The 19,513-nt window shown below is 43.5% G+C and overlaps 1 protein-coding gene across 12 annotated transcripts in view; it reads right to left on the reverse strand.

Moving 5' to 3' along the window:
- The window catches only part of LOC112232768 (adhesion G protein-coupled receptor L3-like), a 328,717-nt gene that overhangs the window by 210,852 nt on the left and 98,352 nt on the right, over positions 1–19,513 (reverse strand). For all 12 annotated transcript variants that reach the window (XM_042298323.1, XM_042298322.1, XM_042298314.1 and 9 more), the window contains one exon: positions 6,571–6,784. In XM_042298323.1, the coding sequence (XP_042154257.1) occupies positions 6,571–6,784 (214 nt within the window). The remainder of the gene's footprint in view (positions 1–6,570; positions 6,785–19,513) is intronic.

Below are 19,513 nucleotides of genomic sequence, written 5' to 3' on the forward strand. Positions count from 1 at the left end.
CGCTTTGAGTTGGAAGCGGCGCGCTGTAGTAGACATCCAATAGGTGTCTACTCTAGCCTGACAATTAAGAGAAGAACAGAACAAGAGGGAAGATGGAAGGGACAAACAACAGAGGGATTTCTGAGCGAAGGAGGAAAACATCAGGTGGTAGCGGAGTCTGCTTCCAGTGTGCCATTTGACCAACTACCCCCAATCTGAATTAGCTCTTTCTTTACTGTTCTGGGGCATCCAAGTGAAACCCAATCCCACAGCTGACAAATGGACTGAGCCCACCTCCTCCCGACCATTTACTTTCATTCCATTACGACACATGTTTAGCCAGTGACCGCACCGTGCAAGGCTATTCATCTGACATTCTACCACGTAAGGCCTGAGCTATGCCGGGGTTTTGTGAGGAGAACAGGTAACAGTTGAAAAGTTAAAACCTCTCAAATTCATATATTTTTTTTTCACTTCAACTTGTGGATGCATAAGGAAACCCAGAGGGCATTTGGAAAACAACAGCAAATGGCATCCGACACAGGGATTCTCAAACCGCCCGGCTGCTGGATTCAATCCTCTTTCTTTTTCTCCCTCTATCCTTTGAGAGTTATCAATCTGCTCTGCATAGGAAAACTCAAAAAAAAACATTTTCCACTGCCAGCTTAGGCCCTTATTTTCTTAATCACCATTAAGTCTCGTCTGGTCTATGACCTGGCCTTGCCCGTTGGCTGGAAGGTTAGACTGCCAGGCTGAATTTACTGTACCCAATTGGCCAAATGGAAATGCAGCAGGTTCTTATCAAGCCGGATGGAGAGAATGGAGGCAGGCGGGGATGAAAGACGAGAGGGGATAATGAATGTCGGGTGACTTCATCCATAGGGGAAGAAAAAGGAAAACAAATATTGTTTTCCTTTTTCCTGTGAGAAGGCAGCACATCAAAAACATGCACAGATGGAAATTGGGCTTATATTCCTTAAGTAATCATCAGACTTTGGAATTCATTTTATTGCTTGCATGTTCTTTGTATTCCAAAGGGGATAGGACTTTTTCTGTCAGAGCTGTTCTCGCTAGCATGACCCTTTTACTTATTACTGGTTGTAGTCACAGAAAACCTCCCTTGGCTCAATTTCATTATCTCACATTTGTTTTGGTATTCACAACGCGCCATCATCTCATGCGGTGGTTGATGGAATCTATAATTGACAGGTGATCAACACAACCATGGTTCCGAGGGGAATAGCTTGATTAATAGTTTGTCGGCACTGCAAGACATGTATGAGTAAGGACAGGTTCGGCAGAGGCAAACTGCTCTGCCTTATAAACTTAATACAAATATTGCTGTTGGTCTTATATAGACCTCATACAGCACACAATGTCCTCAATAGAAAACATGGATAAAATACAAAATCTGCAAACTGGAGGCTGGTGATTTCTTTCTGAAAATAACCCTGCGGGTGTGTGTGCGAGAACCACATCGAAGATATTCTTTATTCAGAGATTAAATTCATGCATTAGCACATCTTAGCCGAATAATTGACTCTCAAGATTTGATTTATATGGGAAGTTCAACACCAAGCCAAACTACATACTGTATATCAACCAAAATCACATATGCTGTTGTATCCATGGGTCATAATCTATTTAAAATGCGAACATACCAATTATCTACTACCAACCAAACAGTGCATTGCAACGCATGAACTGGGACACCTCCCTTTAAAAACATGAGTTAGGGTGTTGCAAAACGCCAAAAGCCTTTTTTTAATAAGGTGACTTTCCCTCAGAGATAGCCAATTGATCTTAGATGAGACAGTATCCCGTTTCAGCTCGGCGAACTCCTGTTACACCATGCTACCTCATCTATTCCATACCACCAAAACTCAAAACGGCCAAACTTTTATGAGAAAAAGGTGAGGAAGTATCAGAAGTGGTAATACGCGGGGGGATGAATACGCAATGGGATACAAGGCAGTTGGATGTAGAATCATTTTGTGCCCGGCTGAACTCTCTAGCTGGTTGTTGCGGGCAACTAGGGACGCTAAACACTCTGTGTAAGGACATTCCGCTTGGTTTGTGCTTTAGTGGTGTGTTCTTTCTCTCCTCAAAATATGACTAGCATTTAATGGATTCTACCACTGATGGTAACCACAGACTATGAATACCCCCCAAACATGTATTAAGAGTAAATTGTACAGTCACGTGACATGTATTCCATTATAAGCATTGGCTGAAACAACGCAAAAATCATAGATCAAGGAACCAATGCAAAATGTGCATTAACATGTGACTTGAAAAACAGGAATGCCAAAACAAATGAATGCTGGATTTTTATTATTATTTTTTTTACATTTACTTGCCACCTGGTTGGATATTTGCAGTGTTGTAATATACACTGAGTGTCTACCTATCCAGCCGGTGAAATGTACGCATACGACAGTTAAGTCAAGGTATATGGATGAGGAAGGGCATTGGAACTGAAAGGGACCTTCAGCTAATATTCTCTCTTTTAAATAAATATCTTATCAAATCCTTAAACCCTGTGAAGCAGGTCAAATACCAAGAATGACGGAAACTCGACCGGATGTTAAGATCAACGGTGAGGGAGTAGGATTTTTACTTCATATGCTCTCTCTCTCTCCCCCGTTCTCGTTCTCTCTTATCTTTGATAGTTTGCTTTTACATTGAGGAATTTGAAGTAATAAGTTTATTTTTGTTCCGTTTCATACATTCTAGCCTGCGTATGACAAAGTGAACGAAGGCAAGAAAAACTATTATATTGTACTTGTAAAAGAAAATTAACTATTGACTGAAGATCTGTAGCTTCAATCCCAAGAGGTATACAATGCAATACCCATGACATTCAACCTGCCGGTAAATGACTGGGAACTCGTGTAAAAATCACAGCACACACGAATCACTTTTGCTACAAAAACATATTTTCCTTCAAAATGTCATGTTTTTAGCCTGCAATTATTTCAAATGTTCCGTGTTTGCCTCAACCCGGGGAGCAGACACAACACTGCACTTAGCTGATGAAAGGCCAGACACTTGAACATGTCGAGAGAATCAGCAGACCGAATGCCTCGTAGACAGAGAGAAAGAGATGGGGAGGAAAGTTCAGAGAAAAAGGGATAGAAATGGGGGGGGGGGTCTCATTTTTGACCCTTTTCTCTTCCTATCAGGCGTTCCCTTAAGGTACCCGGAGAGGTCTGCAGAGATGCCGGGTGATATACGACTTTGATATTGCCGGTAATTACTAGCCGTGAAGGCCACGACGCCTCAGGGAAAGAGAGGGGGAACACAAAAGACGACAGGCTGGGCCGCTGATGAGAAAACGGTGGAGGGTGTTGTTCGATAGCGCCGTCGCTCGTTTTTTGAAGTACGGCGCGTCGCACATGCGTCGGCGAGATCAAACCCGATTGATATGATAGCACCGTGTTGTTGTAGAGGACGGGCGGAAGCACTTCTGAGGAATAATCTAGCTTCACTGCAGAGTTTATTGAGGAGAGATTTCAAGAGGCTCCAAAACAATAAACCGCATGTAGAGAACTCCCGAAACACTCAATATACAGAGCTAGTTGCCAGCTAAAATTCATTGGGAAGAGTAGGTGGGCTAAAGTATGGTAATTGCCACCAATTACGCCCAAATGAGTCCTGGTGGCATATGTTTGAATTACAATATCATTATCCACCTTCCAGTTGTAACCCGGTGCCACACACAGGTGACACGTCTTTGAGTGGCTGTGATTTTCCAGACACGTAATGGCCGCTGCATGCGAGAACATCAGTAATGACTCAGAGCCATTCATCCTGTCGGGGGCACGTTGGGAAGACAGCCTTCATTTTGAGATGCATTACGGCACTCACCGGCTCGCTATCACTCAGGCAGGAGATATTAGAACTCGCTTAAAAGACTAATGGAACCAAACACCTAGCTGGAGGAGCCTCTGTATGCTGATAAGCAACCATTTCTGCTTTTCTTTGTGTGGTGGGAGGTCATTCCATTCTTCTGAATATCGAATGGGGCCCTTTTTGAATAGTTAGGGGGAGGGGAAGGAAAAGGGAGTTGCGCTGACCAAATGTGTACTGACTGATAGCAGGCTTGGTGATATGGATGGGTATTTCCTCGTGATGGATGTTAGTCTGTAGCTTAGTCTGACAGAGTGATACCCGCCCAGACCATGCCAGCAGGAAAGACAGGTGGCTCATGGGCTGGCAAAAAAATGTAAGAAAATCCCAAAGGAGGAACATTCCACTAAGGGGGAGGGGTAGTCTCTACAGAGTAGGATATCAAATATCAGGGAAGTGTGCCTCAGTCCCAGTGCCCATTCTGTTTGGAGGACATTCTGTACGAAGCCAATAGCCAACAACATGAAAGTAACCAACATACTTTTCATTCATACCCCTAAAGATAGACATGAAAACAATCACTGCTGTTTTCTATTTGTTATAACATCTAAGCTTAGTCTAAACACTAAGCTAAATGTACTTACTGTTATGCAATACTTAGATAATCTGATCAAAGGCAGTCAATTGTAATCAGGAAAAAGCTCAAAGAAAAATGACAAATGCTCAGAAGCATGTCAAAGTCGGCATCGGTGTGCTGAACTGTCCATTCTTCTTCTGTGTGTATTTGTCACATTATCCTGTCAGCGACATCAGACAAATCCACCAAACAAAAACGCAGAGCGAGCAGTTTTGGGGCCCATTTTTCATCTCGTGTCGACCTCTGTCGTCTTTGAAGCGACAGTTTTCTGAATTGTTGTTTGTTTTGATTCTAATCCTGTTTTTGTCTTCTAATGAGCTTAGTTACCGGGTTCCTAGCAATAGCTGTACCCGCTCTGTTGCAGCCGGGGGCATCGCGTGACCGTCGCACTTTCCTACGTGCTAACTAACCCCTAGCGCATCCCTATTCACATGATGCTAAAGAGAAAAGTGTAGTTCCCTGGTGCTGTTCTTTTTCCCCCCCTGGTTGTCTTTTTTGTTATTGTTCCGTTTCTTCCTCATCTCCAGTTCGATTCATTCCGGCAGGGATTACTCTTCTGAGTGGGTGGTGCAGGAGGGAGAACGAGGGAGATGCTATGGTCCGGATCAATTATCTGACAGTGGTGTTAAGACCTACCTTTTTATCCATACTTCTCACACTAGTGTGTATCTCACCTTTGTCATGCCATACACAAAGTGGAGAGGAGAGGCAGTTAGATAATGTGCAGAACGTCATTAGTATTCTCAAAAGGGTAGCACATGGAACACTGGGTTTGGAAAACGGGGACGTGTCAACACTGAAAAGCAATTTAGATAAACCTTATCTCGTTGGAGTGCTCGTAACTTATTCACGACAACATGAGCGCGACAACAGCTACAAATCCTGGTGCATGTCTGCAGCTTTTAAAGAGGGCTTGAACCAAGTCATGCTGTGTATCTATGGAAAATGGTTTTACAGACAACCATTCCGAGTACTTAGTAACCCAACACGGTGTATAATGATAGTCAAAGCAAATTCCAAAAAATAACAATGACTGTGCTTACTTTTCTTAAATAGAGCACATTAGCTGCATGTATGCTCAAAGCCTGTATGATGTGTACATTTACAGAATGTAAATCATCAGATTATGTGTATATTCTCTTATATCACTGTCAAAGTGCTGTATACACTCTGTCTGCACTGACAAATCGGCCTCCGTTTCCTGATTTCTCCACAACGTAGCCATAACTCTACACAACGCGCTTAGGTCTGGCAGGGGAGCTCACCGAGGTCATATTTATTTAGACAAATAAGATTTAATGTATTCAAATTATTTCAAATGAACATTGATTTCCCATCACAGGCAAAAATGTATAGGTGGTATGAATTTACACCCAAGACGGGGATTTATTGCGTTCGATCTGAGAATTTTCTAGACTCGTTGGAATTCTTAACGTATTCTACTGAGAACACAAGGATCGATTCACTGCCGGACAGCAAACCAAAAGAGTGTTTCATATTGGATTTCTTCAAAGGTGGCCCGTTGCAGAAGGCATCATCGTAATTCCGATCTCTAAACAAAACTTAATACCCAAACACGTCCTACTCATGAAATCCCCTTGTAATAATACATGTCAAGTGTATCGTATACACCGGATTCAAAAGTGTATATGTCCCAAATATACACTTCCAGGACTATGTATGTAGCACCTTTCTCTCATTTGAGAAAAATGGAAATGGATAACAGCGAGAGGCACCTGTAATATAAGTGGCAATCACCTCAGAGTCTCAATCAAATCAATATCCAACTAAACGTAATTCAGGAATTACAAATGGAACACCAATTATCAACATAGGGGAATTGCTTATTATTTTCAATGGGGACTTGTTTCCCCCGTAACAGACAAAGTTCATTCATGAAATCCCCTCCACTCTGGTCTATGAACTCCAGACAAAGACTCAATAAAAGGTAGCCAAAATTGCAACGGCAGTATTTGGGGCCGGTGTCATTGAGCATTACCAAGCACAGACAATCTATTCATAGTAATGTAGAGACCATAAGTAGATATACAGTTCTAGATTCTCACCAGCAGAAACATAGATGTACAGTTCTAGATTCTCACCTCTGGGACATGATCTTGTAGGCATCTGGCAGGTAGCAGCGCGTGTTCTCCATCTGTGCCGGGTCTGCGTCGCAGATCTTGTCGTCGGTGCGGCCGTAGTTGGCACTCTCGATCATGATGACGTCGGTGCCCGGACAGCGCAGCTCGATGGGGTAGCTCTCACACGACAGCTCCCTCCTTACCACAGCCATGGGAATGGGCGCTCGACTGAAAGCTGTGGGTACATAAAGAGAAAATAACGTCAGCAAACACTGCGTAACAGTGGGTATATTTACTATGTGGGACACGTGTGCCCGGTGAGAATGGAACCTGGGTCTCCCAATAGCCAACCTAATATCTTAACCATTAGACTGAGATAAAACAGCGAGAAAGGCAAAGAGAAGGTGACATTAGAGCAAAGGTCACAGGTCAGATATTGGGAGGTAAGAAGCTGAGCTGACAGGGCCCTCGTTGGGGGTGGGAGACAATAACATGGCTATAGGTTATGTGAGAGACGGAGAGATACGGCCATCAAGATCGTCAAAGAGTAGGTGGGGAGCATGTTAGTTGTGTTCATGATGACCATCCAACCAGTAATACGAATAGAGAGAGAGGAGAGAGAGATGGAGGGAAAGAGAAGTAGACAGGGAGAGTGAGTAAGAGAGAAAAGAGGCCTGACTAAAACGTCCATATGTACCACACAATAACCGCATCATCGTGTTGTTATTCAATTAGAGCTGAGGGAGGTGGCCACGCCCACTTAACAGGGGAAGGTGGCAAGGGGGTAAACGAATGGCTAGCTGCTTGCCCTCTGGCAGTATTCTAATTGTTTACCACAGGCAGCCCAATGGTAAGAGACCAGAGCCTGCTGTCTGTCTGTTCGGACGTTTCTGCTTTGCCTCTCGCCAGACGAACAGTGGAGAGACTCCAGGGGTTTGGTGTTTACAGTGGGAATGAAAAATGAGTAGGAAACGTAAACGCTGGGCTGAGTGACCATGGGGGACCGTGACAGTTATGGATTTTCATAAACACCCCTTAACAGAAGTGTCTGTGTTGCAGCACCAACACTGGACAATGTGTACTGCAGGCATTTATCATCGGCTGGAAGGGGGATAGACAGCCAGTATGTGTACTTAATGGAAGTCTCTCTCTATCCCTCTCTCCTCTCAGTGAGCTGGATCTTATTACACTTCTTCTTTCAAATAATTGATGGCTGATTAACCACCGGGCACCATGGAAGAGAAAGGACACACACATTTGATTTGCCAGTGAAGTTTCTATTACATGTGTTGAAAACCAGGCCATGTAGAGGTAGTATAGCAAGATGTTTAACGTGATACACGAGAGTTGTTGCATGAATCTCAGGCCCCTTGACTTTTTCCACATTTTGTTACGTTACAGCATTCTAAAATTGATACAATTGTCCCCAACCCCCCCTCAATCAACACACAATACCCCATGAGAAAACAAAAAAACTGTTTTTTAGAAATGTCTGGCTAATTGGCAAAAAAACTGTAATGTTACATAAGTATTCAGACCTTTTACTCAGTACTTTGTTGAAGTACCTTTGGCAGGGATTACAGCCTTGAGTCTTCTTGGGTATGACGCTACACGCTTGGCACACGTGCATTTGGGGAGTTTCTACCATTCTTCTCTGCAGATCCTCTCAAGCTCTGTCAGGTTGGATGGAGAGCGTTGCTGCACAGCTATTTTCAGGTCCCTTCAGAGATGTTAGATCGGGTTCAAGTCCAAGCTCCTGTTGTCCTGTTGGAAGGTGAACCTTCACCACAGTCTGAGGTCATGAGCGCTCTGGAGAAGGTTTTCATCAAGGATCTCTCTGTACTTTGCTCCATTCATCTTTCCCTCGATCCTGACTAGTCTCCCAGTCCCTGCCGCTGAAAGACATCCCCACAACAGGATGCTGCCACCACCATGCTTCACCGTAGGGATGGTGGCAGATTTCCTCCAGATGTGACGCTTGGCATTCAGGCTAAAGAGTTCAATCTTCGTTTCATCAGACCAGATAATTTTGTTTCTCATGGTCAGAGTATTTAGGTGCCATTTAGGCACCTAAAGGTGCCAACTCCAAGCGGGCTGTCATGTGCCTTTTACTGAGGAGTGGCTTCCATCCGGCCACTCTACCGTAAAGGCCTGACTGGTGCAGGGTTGCAGAGATGGGAGAACCTTACAGAAGGAGAACCATCTCCACCGAGGAACTCGGTCAGAGTGGCCATCAGGTTCTTGGTCACCTCACTGACCAAGGCCCTTCTCCCGCAATTGCTTGGTTTGGCCGGGCAGCAAACTCTAGGACCAGTCTTGGTGCTTCCAAACTTCTTCCATTTAAGACTGATGGAGGCCACACTGTTCTTGTGGTCCTTCAATGCTGCAGACATCTTTTGGTATCCTTCCCCAGATCTGTGCCACGACACAATCCTGTCTCGGAGCTCTACAGACAATTCTCTCGGCCTCATGGCTTGGTTTTTGCTCTGACATGCACTGTCAACTGTGGGACCTCATATAGACAGGTGTGTGTCTTTCCAAATCATGTCCAATCATTTGAATTTACCACAGGTGGACTCCAATCAAGTTGTAGATACGTCAAGGACGATCAATGGAAACAGGATGCACCTGAACAAAATGTTGAGTCTCATAGCAAAGGGTCTGAATACTTATGTAAATAAGGCATTTCTGTGTAGATTGCTGAGGAATTGTTTTTAATTAATTTTAGAATAAGGCTGTAACATAACAAAATGTGGTAAAAGTCAAGGGGTCTGAATAATTTCAGAATGCACTGTATGTGGAAAGGATGACACCATCCATTTTGTAAAACAATAAATAAGCAAATGTAGACCAAAAAAACAAAATGGCACGGTATTTTCATAGTTCTATCCAAAGGTACATCCCATTGCGTGAATGGTTACCATAGACACGCCTTCTCCTAAACATATGCACTGAGAATGTCAAAATGCTGGTACTATCATAAGCGGGTGGTATGTACAAAGTACCAAACGGAATTTTAAAATGCCATTTTGTCCCCGCAATCCTTGAAATCAATAAATCATTTCATTTTTATCGTATTTATTCCACATTCTGTTTCATATTCTCTTGCTATGGAGTAGATCATGCTCAAAATGCAACACAACATCAATTTATAAGCAGATTGGAGTTCTGTTGAAGTTTCATCCTATGCTTTGCTGAATAGCTTGCCTAAACATGAGTTTTTGCTCTACCGAGTACCATTGATCTGTTTCAATTCACTGGGTCAAGTAAGTGCTGTAGTTACTCTACAAGGCAAGAAGAACAAATTGATCCATGTGCAATTTTAAGCAACAGAATATGCCATCCTTGGTTGTTTGAAATCAAAGCAATTCATAAGACAGACTTTAAAAAAATAAGTTTTCACTTGTGCATCACTGGTAACACTTCTATATACACAGTGTACACACACACACACACACAACTATAATCAAACATTATGACATATGCAGCTTCAAAAGTTGGCCAGAACCAATTACCAACAGGTATGATAGACCAACGTTGAGACAGGGAACGCTAATGGTGTTTTCATGTTATACTTGAAGATGGGAGTCGAAACTAGCAAACGCTTACTACAGCCTATGCTAAGCTATACGTTCTATGCTAACTCAACATGAAAGTATACAAAGACACCAGCATACACTTAAACGTCTTCTCTAATTGTATTTAAAAGGTCTGAATAAGAAGTTGAGAATTATTTTGACACACTTTTTTATAGATCCGATTTTTGTACTCCCCTGATTATCCATCGACAACTGACTGTGCTATTAGAATGACCTCAACATCCCTTGTGGATCTTAAAAAGGGACACTCATTCTGTAACCTAAAGACAAGGTAACAACACAGTATGTCAGCGAAGTGATATCTTCCTCCCACATTAAAACAAACAAGGAAATGAAGCCATACAAATACATTTGGGAGACAGATTTCCTCAGCCACTAATGTAAGCAATAACCAGATTCCCGGCTACCAACACCAGCATCCTGCCTGTATCACTATCTAAGTCCACACATCCATCGAGCTAAAAGCAAGTTGGAGTCTCATTGAAAGTCCTTCCTGATATCTAAGCTCTCAGTTCTATCCTGTTCCACTCCCTCTCTCTCTAATACTCGAGAGGAATATCCTGCTGTACTCATCCTCCTGAGATTTCCCCCCAAGATAAGTCTCTTGACGAGCACTCTGCTGAATACGCAAAATAAAAGTAGAATTGTGGGAGAACTCGCTTGATAAAACGTTAAGGTCAACTAAGATGTCTTTACTTCAACGCATTCCAAAAGTGTTAATTCACAGTAAATCTACAGAGAGGAGCGAGTCGTTTCTACAGACACATGCCATAATTCACAAATAAATATTTAAACAACTCAATTAATCACCAAAAAGGGCATTGGAAAGGTCATTTGAAATAATGTCGCTCTTTCCCGAGCTTTCAAATCACTCAGAGGCAGCAAATTGTAAACCAAAAGAGGAGTTTGATTGTGGGCATTGAATGTGGATTTCCTTAAGTAATTGGGGGAAATTGCATGTTCTCAAGAGGGCTTGCATGTAGAGCGTCACTGAGGCCCTGGGGTCATTGAAAACCAGCCCAGGCCTCCTTCCCTCCGACCCTTCTTCCTTTACTCCCTCCGAGCCACAGGGCACTTCAGCTCAGACAGAGCAGACTAGCAATGACATTTAAAAGTCATCATTAATATCAAAACCGGGCCTTTGGGGCATTTCAGTTGATCGCCCAAGAAACAGAAAAATTGTCAGAAGGAAGGGGTCAACGACTGCAAACATTAAGATTGGAGAGTTTGTTTGTGTAAATGGCTGTCATAATGGAGATAAACAACTTGTACTGTTGGAATTGTCCATCGTCTCTCTAAAAAGAAGGGCTGCCTCCCACAATGTACCAATGTTCTGGCTTCACATCTGTACAGATCGGTCACTGCATACATCACTGCCTTATCCGCTTGTCGCTCACATCCTGTCGACACAAAACAGTAGCAAGCAAGATGGCGATGTTTTTATGAGTGCATTTCGCAAGTGGCTAGTTTGCATCAACTAGCTTCACTAAAACCACTACAAAAGGTTTTTGTGATGTTCTGGAATGTCTGCCTCGTGATTTGTCCGTCTGATCATTTTCTCTGTCTTTTCGAAGTAAACAAAGAGTCCGTCATTCATCCCAGATTCTAGTCACTGTTGCCTAGGGTCTGGCTTTCCGAGCCTAGAGAGTCCCTATGCTGGCTTGTGCAATTATTCAACCTTCTCCACTGTCAGACAGTTTCCGAAAGCACCAGCATGCACACAGTCGATGATTTGTGATAAATATGCAATCTCAAATCAAGCCCGGATTGGAAAATACACCAAATAAATACAAAGTACGAGGAAATATCATGATGAAATACAGTATTTCGTTTCCAGCTGCAAACCCCACAAACCAAATCAGAGGGCGGCCAATTCAAATGAGCTCTGATTGGAATTGAATTAACGAGAGAGGGATGGAGAAAAGCGCTGATTCAACACATCGAACGTCTGTCTCTCTTCCCCACGTCGCTGGATCTGCTCGGCCCACAAAGCGGGTGATTAATTAGTGCATGAATCATGTGGTTGTTATTTGATTAGAGCAGAGGGAGGCGGTCACGCCCACTTGCGCTTTACAGCGAATGAGATTGTGTCACCTGTGGCATCCCAAGACTGTTTATGGGGGGGTAGGCCTACATCAAAAGTGACCGAAAGGTTCAAATGTTCCATTCAGTATAAATAATTGTTCATTTTTAAGTGAGAACTAGGATTATGAGTAAATTAAGTTTAGATATATCCTCAGGCAATTCAAATCTAAGGGACCTACTCAGAGACAAGTATAAGACAACACTGAGCAAGATGTGCTTTTGAACAATTGCAGTTAATAAAACAAAGCGAAAACAAAAATACATACATGTAGACATTTACTCAAACACGCTTTGCAATGCAGAAAGAAAATGTCATAGTTCATTCCCAATTATGTGTTCCGATTCCATAGAACCTTTGATGTGTCTAAAAATTCCTCACATGAAATGCTTTGTCGTGGAAGACCATACACCAAATTAAACATGGTTAGCTCTCCACTTCCAGGTGTTTTTCAGTGGATCCTAGATTGACTGGCCCTTCAATTCACAGATTATTTATTGGCTTTTGACCACCTCAAACAGCGCGGTGGCAATTAGGATGAGTTCGTCTAATAGGGGGAAAGAAGCAGGGTCTGGTCAGCCATTCTACTCGTCAGTGAAAACAGACCATTTGTTTTGCTCCCACTCCTCTCCATCGACACTTACCTTTCCACATCTGGCAACACACCAAGCTCACCAGTATAGGGGAAGTGAGTAAGGCTTGACAGCACTCGCGACACGCTCAAATATGTGCCTCACCTGTCAATTTAGCAGCCGGCTGTGCCAAGGGAGGCAATAAGCTCTTTCTGCATCAGAGAATTTGTGAATTAGCCCCAAGGTAAATTACAGGAGAACAAAATCAGCAACGTCAATGGCTGGGGCTACATCGACTGCCTGAGTAACAACTAAACCTCGCTAGCTCTTGCCCTGAAACTGCAAAAGCTGTGAATTGCGCCTTTGAATGAATGAATTGGATATAGCCCATGCATGGTTGGGGATGGGACTGTTAGCAAGACAAATTGTGACAGTGGCTCACCTTACATATTCACAGTGCAACCACACAGTGGAGCAACATATGAAAGTGAGTCTCAGCGACACTCCCATTAACTGTTGATTTACACACTTGGAACTTTGAGGTGAAGTGACTTTTCCATCCAATGAAGGATTCATTTAATTAAACGATACTCCATGCATTAAAGTGCCGAACCGTAGTAGACCTAAAAACAAGATGAAAAAAAGAGAAGGTGGCTATTCAGGGTCGTCAGAGCGTGATACTCCCCTCCAATAAGCAAATTATAGTTAATGTGGAGGTCAATTTCTCTTCAGCTCAATTGAATATCAGGGATAATTAAGAGTGTGGTTCAATTACTTAATTATTCTCTGAAAAAAAAAATCACGAGTTGAAGTCCATTTGACAAAAATGTTGTTGATATAGAATCAAAGATCACTAATACAGTGAAATGAATGCCACCGGATCTTAAAATCCAGTAATATTGAGGACTGAATAGGGGGGAAAGTATGTTTTCCATTTTTATGCTCCACATGTAAACTCAGTTGAATTATATGTCCGGCTTCACATCTGCGAACTGCTGACTTTGTCAGATGGTCTGAGAGCTCTTCCAGAGCCGGAAGACAGCCTAGGGAGTCGGAGGCTACTGCTGTTAGTGGTGATTCACAAGAGAGAGGGAGAGTAAAAGAGCAAGAGAGAGAAATCTGGGCTTTGTTCAGCTAGCCGTCACATCGACATTGTTAGTCTATTTCCTCTCCTTTCATCTCCCCCCTCTTTCCCCTGGCTGCAACCCCCGTGTGCCTCAGTGTTGCTCTGGGGAAGTTATCAGCCAAAACTAACACCCCCTCGGCCTCCTCAACCCACCCAGACACACACATTGACAGAGACACCCACACAAACCTCCAGATTTGGCATTACTATTCTTACCTCAGCCTAGACACAAAGTTTAATTGAGGTAAAGAAATATATATGTTTTGCCTGTGTGAGGGGAGAAAAGGAACAGCCTTTTCTCACATGGACCACTGACACACAGCAGATGGCATCAACCAGCAACACCTGACTGACTGCACACAGGAAGGATAAATGCATCCCTGTAAAATGAGACAGTAAGACTCACCTCACAGTGTCAACATCTCGTCTCCTTTCTCTTGTTGGTATTTTAATCTTTCATTTTTCAGACAAGAAAGCATGTTGTCTGTATCTATCTACTTTGAACGTTCCGTGACTGGATGACTAAGGGAAGTCACTTAAAATGCCATTCAACCGGACCTCCACAGACCTTTATTACGATCTAGGCCAGGGGTGTCAAACTCATTTAGACCCAGGGGCCACATTCGGTCTTCAATGAGATCCAGTGGGCCACACTGAAAACGTGTTATAATTCCTTGCTGTCAAAATTAGCCAAAAAGATGTCCTCTAGGGGTAAGGGGGATACCTAGTCAATTGTACAACTGAATGCATTCAACCGAAATGTGCCTTCCTCATTTAACCCAACCCCTCTGAATCAGAGAGGTGCGGGGGGGGCTGCTTTAAATCGACAACCACGTCATCGGCACCCGGGGAACAGTGGGTTAACTGCCTTGCTAGGGAGCAGAATGACAGATTTTTGCCTCGTCAGCTCAGGGATTCGATCCAGCATCCTTTCGGGAATGCCTAGCTTTCATTTCAGGTGATTATTAGATAGCTGGACACAGGCAAGAAACTGTATGAATGTAGGTCCATTATAATTTCTACAGTTTTCATGTTTAAGTATTTTTAATTCAACAACCCCCCCCCCCTCCAAGAAAAAAACAAAACAAATATAAATGCTGGATTGGACCAATAGGCCTTTCCAGAGGTGATAGTAAACCAACCCAAACCTTTTCCTAACCCTGAAAAGATAACATTTTGGGAGTATATTATCCTGAGGTTTTCCTATGACAAAGGCCACAGGGTTTACAAAAAAAACTCAATCTAAATCCACTGTATGTTGTAATGAATAGGGAAAATCTGCAATGTTCCAGCCTGAAAAGGCATCCAAGCCTCAAGTGAATTGCATCAACTGTGCTATTGTGAGCACAGACCGCAGAGTAAACACAGCATAACTCACGCCAGTGATGTCACCCTCCTGATGACAATCACCACATAAAGGATAATAGTATCTTTAGCCACAATATGATGTGGATTGCCAATAACAGTGTATTGGAGCGAACACCAGCGGGTGAGGATCCCATCTGGTAATGTTTGTCAATGGAAACCAGGACCTCAAACTGACAATGAAAAGCACTTAATCTGTTCTGACCTCAATCAGTCGACACAGAGAATAAACTACCATACGCTCACTCACAGTCCGACCACATCCCAAATGGCGCCCTCTTCATATGTAGTGCCCATAGGGATCTGGACAAATGTAGTGCACTATATAGAGAATAGGGTGCCATTTAGGACACACCTCTTTCCCTCTCCACCACACAGATTGTATATTCAACAGCAGGACTGAGAGGAAGAGTCGTTTTCGGCAGCAAAAATAATAATGGATAATACATTTGACATTAAGCCCATATTGTCTCGGGATGAGAACCTGCGTTGCATTTATGAACTCTGCATGCTTATGAGAAATGTGGCAATATCTTTGTTTTTCGAGTGCGAGGGTAAGCCAAGTAAGGACAAGAGGATTCTTAACTTTTGTCTCGTTCTCCTCCTTAGTGTGAGAGGTAGCCTAGGCAACAAAGCTACGTTCACAACTGCTGTACCCTTATAGAAACTTGTTTGACTTAAGATTCCTCCTCTTCACATGACATATACACCTACTTTATTGGAGTACAGTAGCTTGAACCTTCATGATAAACTTAGGTCATTTATGTATTCCAAATGGCATATTCTTCCTGTCTAACGTCATTTTTTTGCTGCAGTTTAATATCCAAGGGATAAAACGCATGAATTAATACAAATTATGGCTTCTAGCGGTTATGTTTACTTGCATAATGAAAAACACAAATTATTCAAACGTGTAAATTAAAATGGGATTAAATGCATTTCATATTTATAGCAACATCCATCACATCTAAATGGACAACAGTATCAGATGCAAGTGGTTTAGCAAACTGTTGAGAGATTGATCTGATAAATCGACAAGTACACAAGGAGTTTAAAAATTGCTGGTCCACTCCTTCGGGCATGCACACACATTTTTTCTGGCACACACTTCCCCCAACATGCATGCACGCACACACACACTTCAAGGGTTAGACCAAATATACAGGAGTCGCCCCAGCTCTGTTAATTAGCATAGATAGCATTGGGTGTTGTAGTAATGTGGGTAGGGAAGGATACCTATATACCACAGGAAAGATGCTAGCTAGCGTAGCACTCATACAGGCTACGTGCAGGTTGGCACCATTCAAGCCTCTCTTACCCTCCCTCCCTCCCATCTATCCCTCCCTCTGGGTCAATAAATGCCCATGGATGGTTGGGGTCACTCAACACCCCACCCCCACAATGACGTTTTCTAGGACAGTCCCCAAAACATACAAGTATGGTGGCACCATTTAGCCCAGATGTACATATATGAGGATGTCCCTTTGTCCCTATATATTTAGGACAATGTTCAGCTAGTTTCTTGTTTACTCTAGTCTACACAAGCAGGGGAATGGTGCTGCCTAGCGTAGCACCCATACACGTGCCGGGTAACAGAAAGCTCACGTTCTGCCGACGCGCCGAGAGTGCACAGTGGCGTGAGCAGCTAATTGAGTCGCGCGGTGGAGCTCTCCCCGAGATTATTATTAAACAAGGACCTGCCAGTCATACCGTGACACGCTGAATGAGAGAAAGAAGGGGGAGAACGATATAAAAATGAAAAGATGAGGATGAAGGAGTGAGAGGAGAAAGAGGAGAGTATAAAAAGACGAGGGTAGGAGATGAGAGAGAGGAGAGAAAGTTGGACGGGGAATAAAGGGGGTGGTGGAGGCGACAACTCCTCGATGCCTCGCTCTTCAGGCACCCACAGAGAGCAGGTAATCTCATTGAGCATACACTCGGTGCACAACAATGGTGTGGTGTCGCTTCGATTAGCTTGGGTGGCTACGCTACAACTGCAATAACAGCACCCAGTGAACTTCCTTTGATTCCCATTCGCTCCCCACGTTTCAAATGGAAGTGATCACACGCAAGGCTATTACGCAAAGACAAAAGGCGGGGACTTGGAATATGCATGGCGAGGGATGTTACCCACCGTGTGCGCTTAACGAACCGTGATGTGAGTTGGAACGTGTTGAGAGTTTTGATTTGGGGAACAGTCAGACGTAGCTACGCATGTTCACTTGAGAATGAGGCGTGAACATGAGGTGACCAAGTTCACGCGCACACAGTGTCGGGAACAAGGCAATTGCCTTGATAAAGGCTAGAACCTTAATATGTATAGTGCATTGCCAAAGATCTAGTTAATTAGCGTCAACAAGAAAGGCAGTACTAACACACTTAAAATGTCTCCACACTTAATATGAGCTTTTATTCAAACAGCAGACTGAGTAGACACACATACTGTCCCCTTTAGAGGGTCTGTAGAGAGAGAGATCTCATGCCACATTGCTTGATGCTGCACTGCAGAGTGACATGCTCCTTTCCCTGGGTCTCCCGTTCCACTGCTCTCTCCTGCCCATCTCACCAGACAGAAAGGACTGCATTATCACAGTGAAAAGGGATCCCCTTCAAGTCCCCCATGCCACTGAACAAGGGCCAGTGATCAGGGAGTGTATGCACTGTGTGTGTGTGTGTGTGTGTGTGTGTGTGTGTGTGGGGGGGGGGCACTACTGGGGAATGTGCACCTGCAATGTTTCTCAGTTGACACAGTCAGTCTTTTGTGAGGTTTCTCCATGTCCTATCCATTGAAATCTCAGTGGTTTTCCAGGATGAAAATAATTACAGAGCCACTCAATGACAGCTGTTAACTGCAGACTCCTCTCGTTTTGGACTGTCCTGCCATCTTAGGTTGGAGACGACATACCACAGGGCTATATGTATCAAGCATCTGAGTTGCCTTTCAGATCGTAATGATTCCGATTATTATGGACAGGGATAAAGACGGGCCAATGTTTTCTCATGGAGCAGTGAGAGAGGGAGGTTGAAATAGATCTGATGCCACACACAAAGTCCAAAACAACTACAACCAATACCTAAAAATGAATAACTTCTTCAGGAATAGCGCCGTAGTAAATACATACAAATGATGCCGTAGGAAAAACAACAGATGTCCAAGCACTTAATTAATTTTCTTTCTCATCTTCCTGGATGTGTACTGTAACCTGTGGTGTCTGCAGGGTGAGAGAAGAGGTTTCATTTCTATCATGTCTCCCCACTCCCACAGGCATGCAGCTAACAGCCTTAAGCCGGGCCCTGGGTGGACTTAGGGGAGGACAGTGGGAGGTGACTTCACAGGGTGATCCATCAATGGCTAAATTGACAATCTCTCCAGTGGCACGACAGCTCCCGTATGGGATCGAAGGCAAGCTGTGACCTCAAAGACTGCCTGAACAATTTCTAGTGGGGAGGGGGGCTATAGTGGAGTGTGTGTGGAGGCAGTGGAGGGTGTGTGTGTGTGTGTGTGTGTGAGAAAGTGGTTAAGGGAGTGTGTGTGCATGTGTGTCTCAAGATACCACTCGTCCAATCAAGAAGTACACAGATAAACTGAATCAGCGTGACCCTGACATTGTTACAAACAAAATGTGAAGGGGTAGAGCCTCCTCCTCTGAGAGAAAGCTGTGTATCTCTTCTACCCTTTCCTCCCTCGTCTTCAAACACAATTATTAAGGAAATGGAATGGGCCGGCCAGATTCCCAAACGAGGCCGCAGCTTTTCCTACAATAAAGCCCTTATTTTGTCAATGGGTTGTATTGAATTCACTCCATGGCTAGTGTGTCACATTGAAGGCCATCCTCAGTAGCCATCCCTTTCCGTCTCTCTTATCCTCAAGGTCTACAGGGCTAATCAGTCTCACTGTAATGTTTGATCCCAGCCTTCGGTCCCAATGCAGACTTTACAATAGTTCATATATTGATTCGACGGGGCATTCGTGTTGTCCATCACTTCCTACTAAACTTAGGGTAGGGGAGAGAGCGTGTCAAGCACTTTTTTTTTTCAGCACTAAACTTTTGTTTCAGGTTAATGTAATTTTATCCTTTCTATTCTCGGTTTCAGAAGAAAAGAAAAAGAAAAGCGCTTAAAATCTCCCTCGCTGGTGAAGTGGTAAATTACAATTGGGGGGGCAGTTTGGATTGAATGATAAATGATTAATCCCTTCCTCATTCCATTGTGGTGTAAA

The sequence above is a fragment of the Oncorhynchus tshawytscha genome, linkage group LG15 (genome assembly GCF_018296145.1).
Source record: "Oncorhynchus tshawytscha isolate Ot180627B linkage group LG15, Otsh_v2.0, whole genome shotgun sequence".
Classification (NCBI taxonomy): Eukaryota; Metazoa; Chordata; class Actinopteri; order Salmoniformes; family Salmonidae; genus Oncorhynchus; species Oncorhynchus tshawytscha.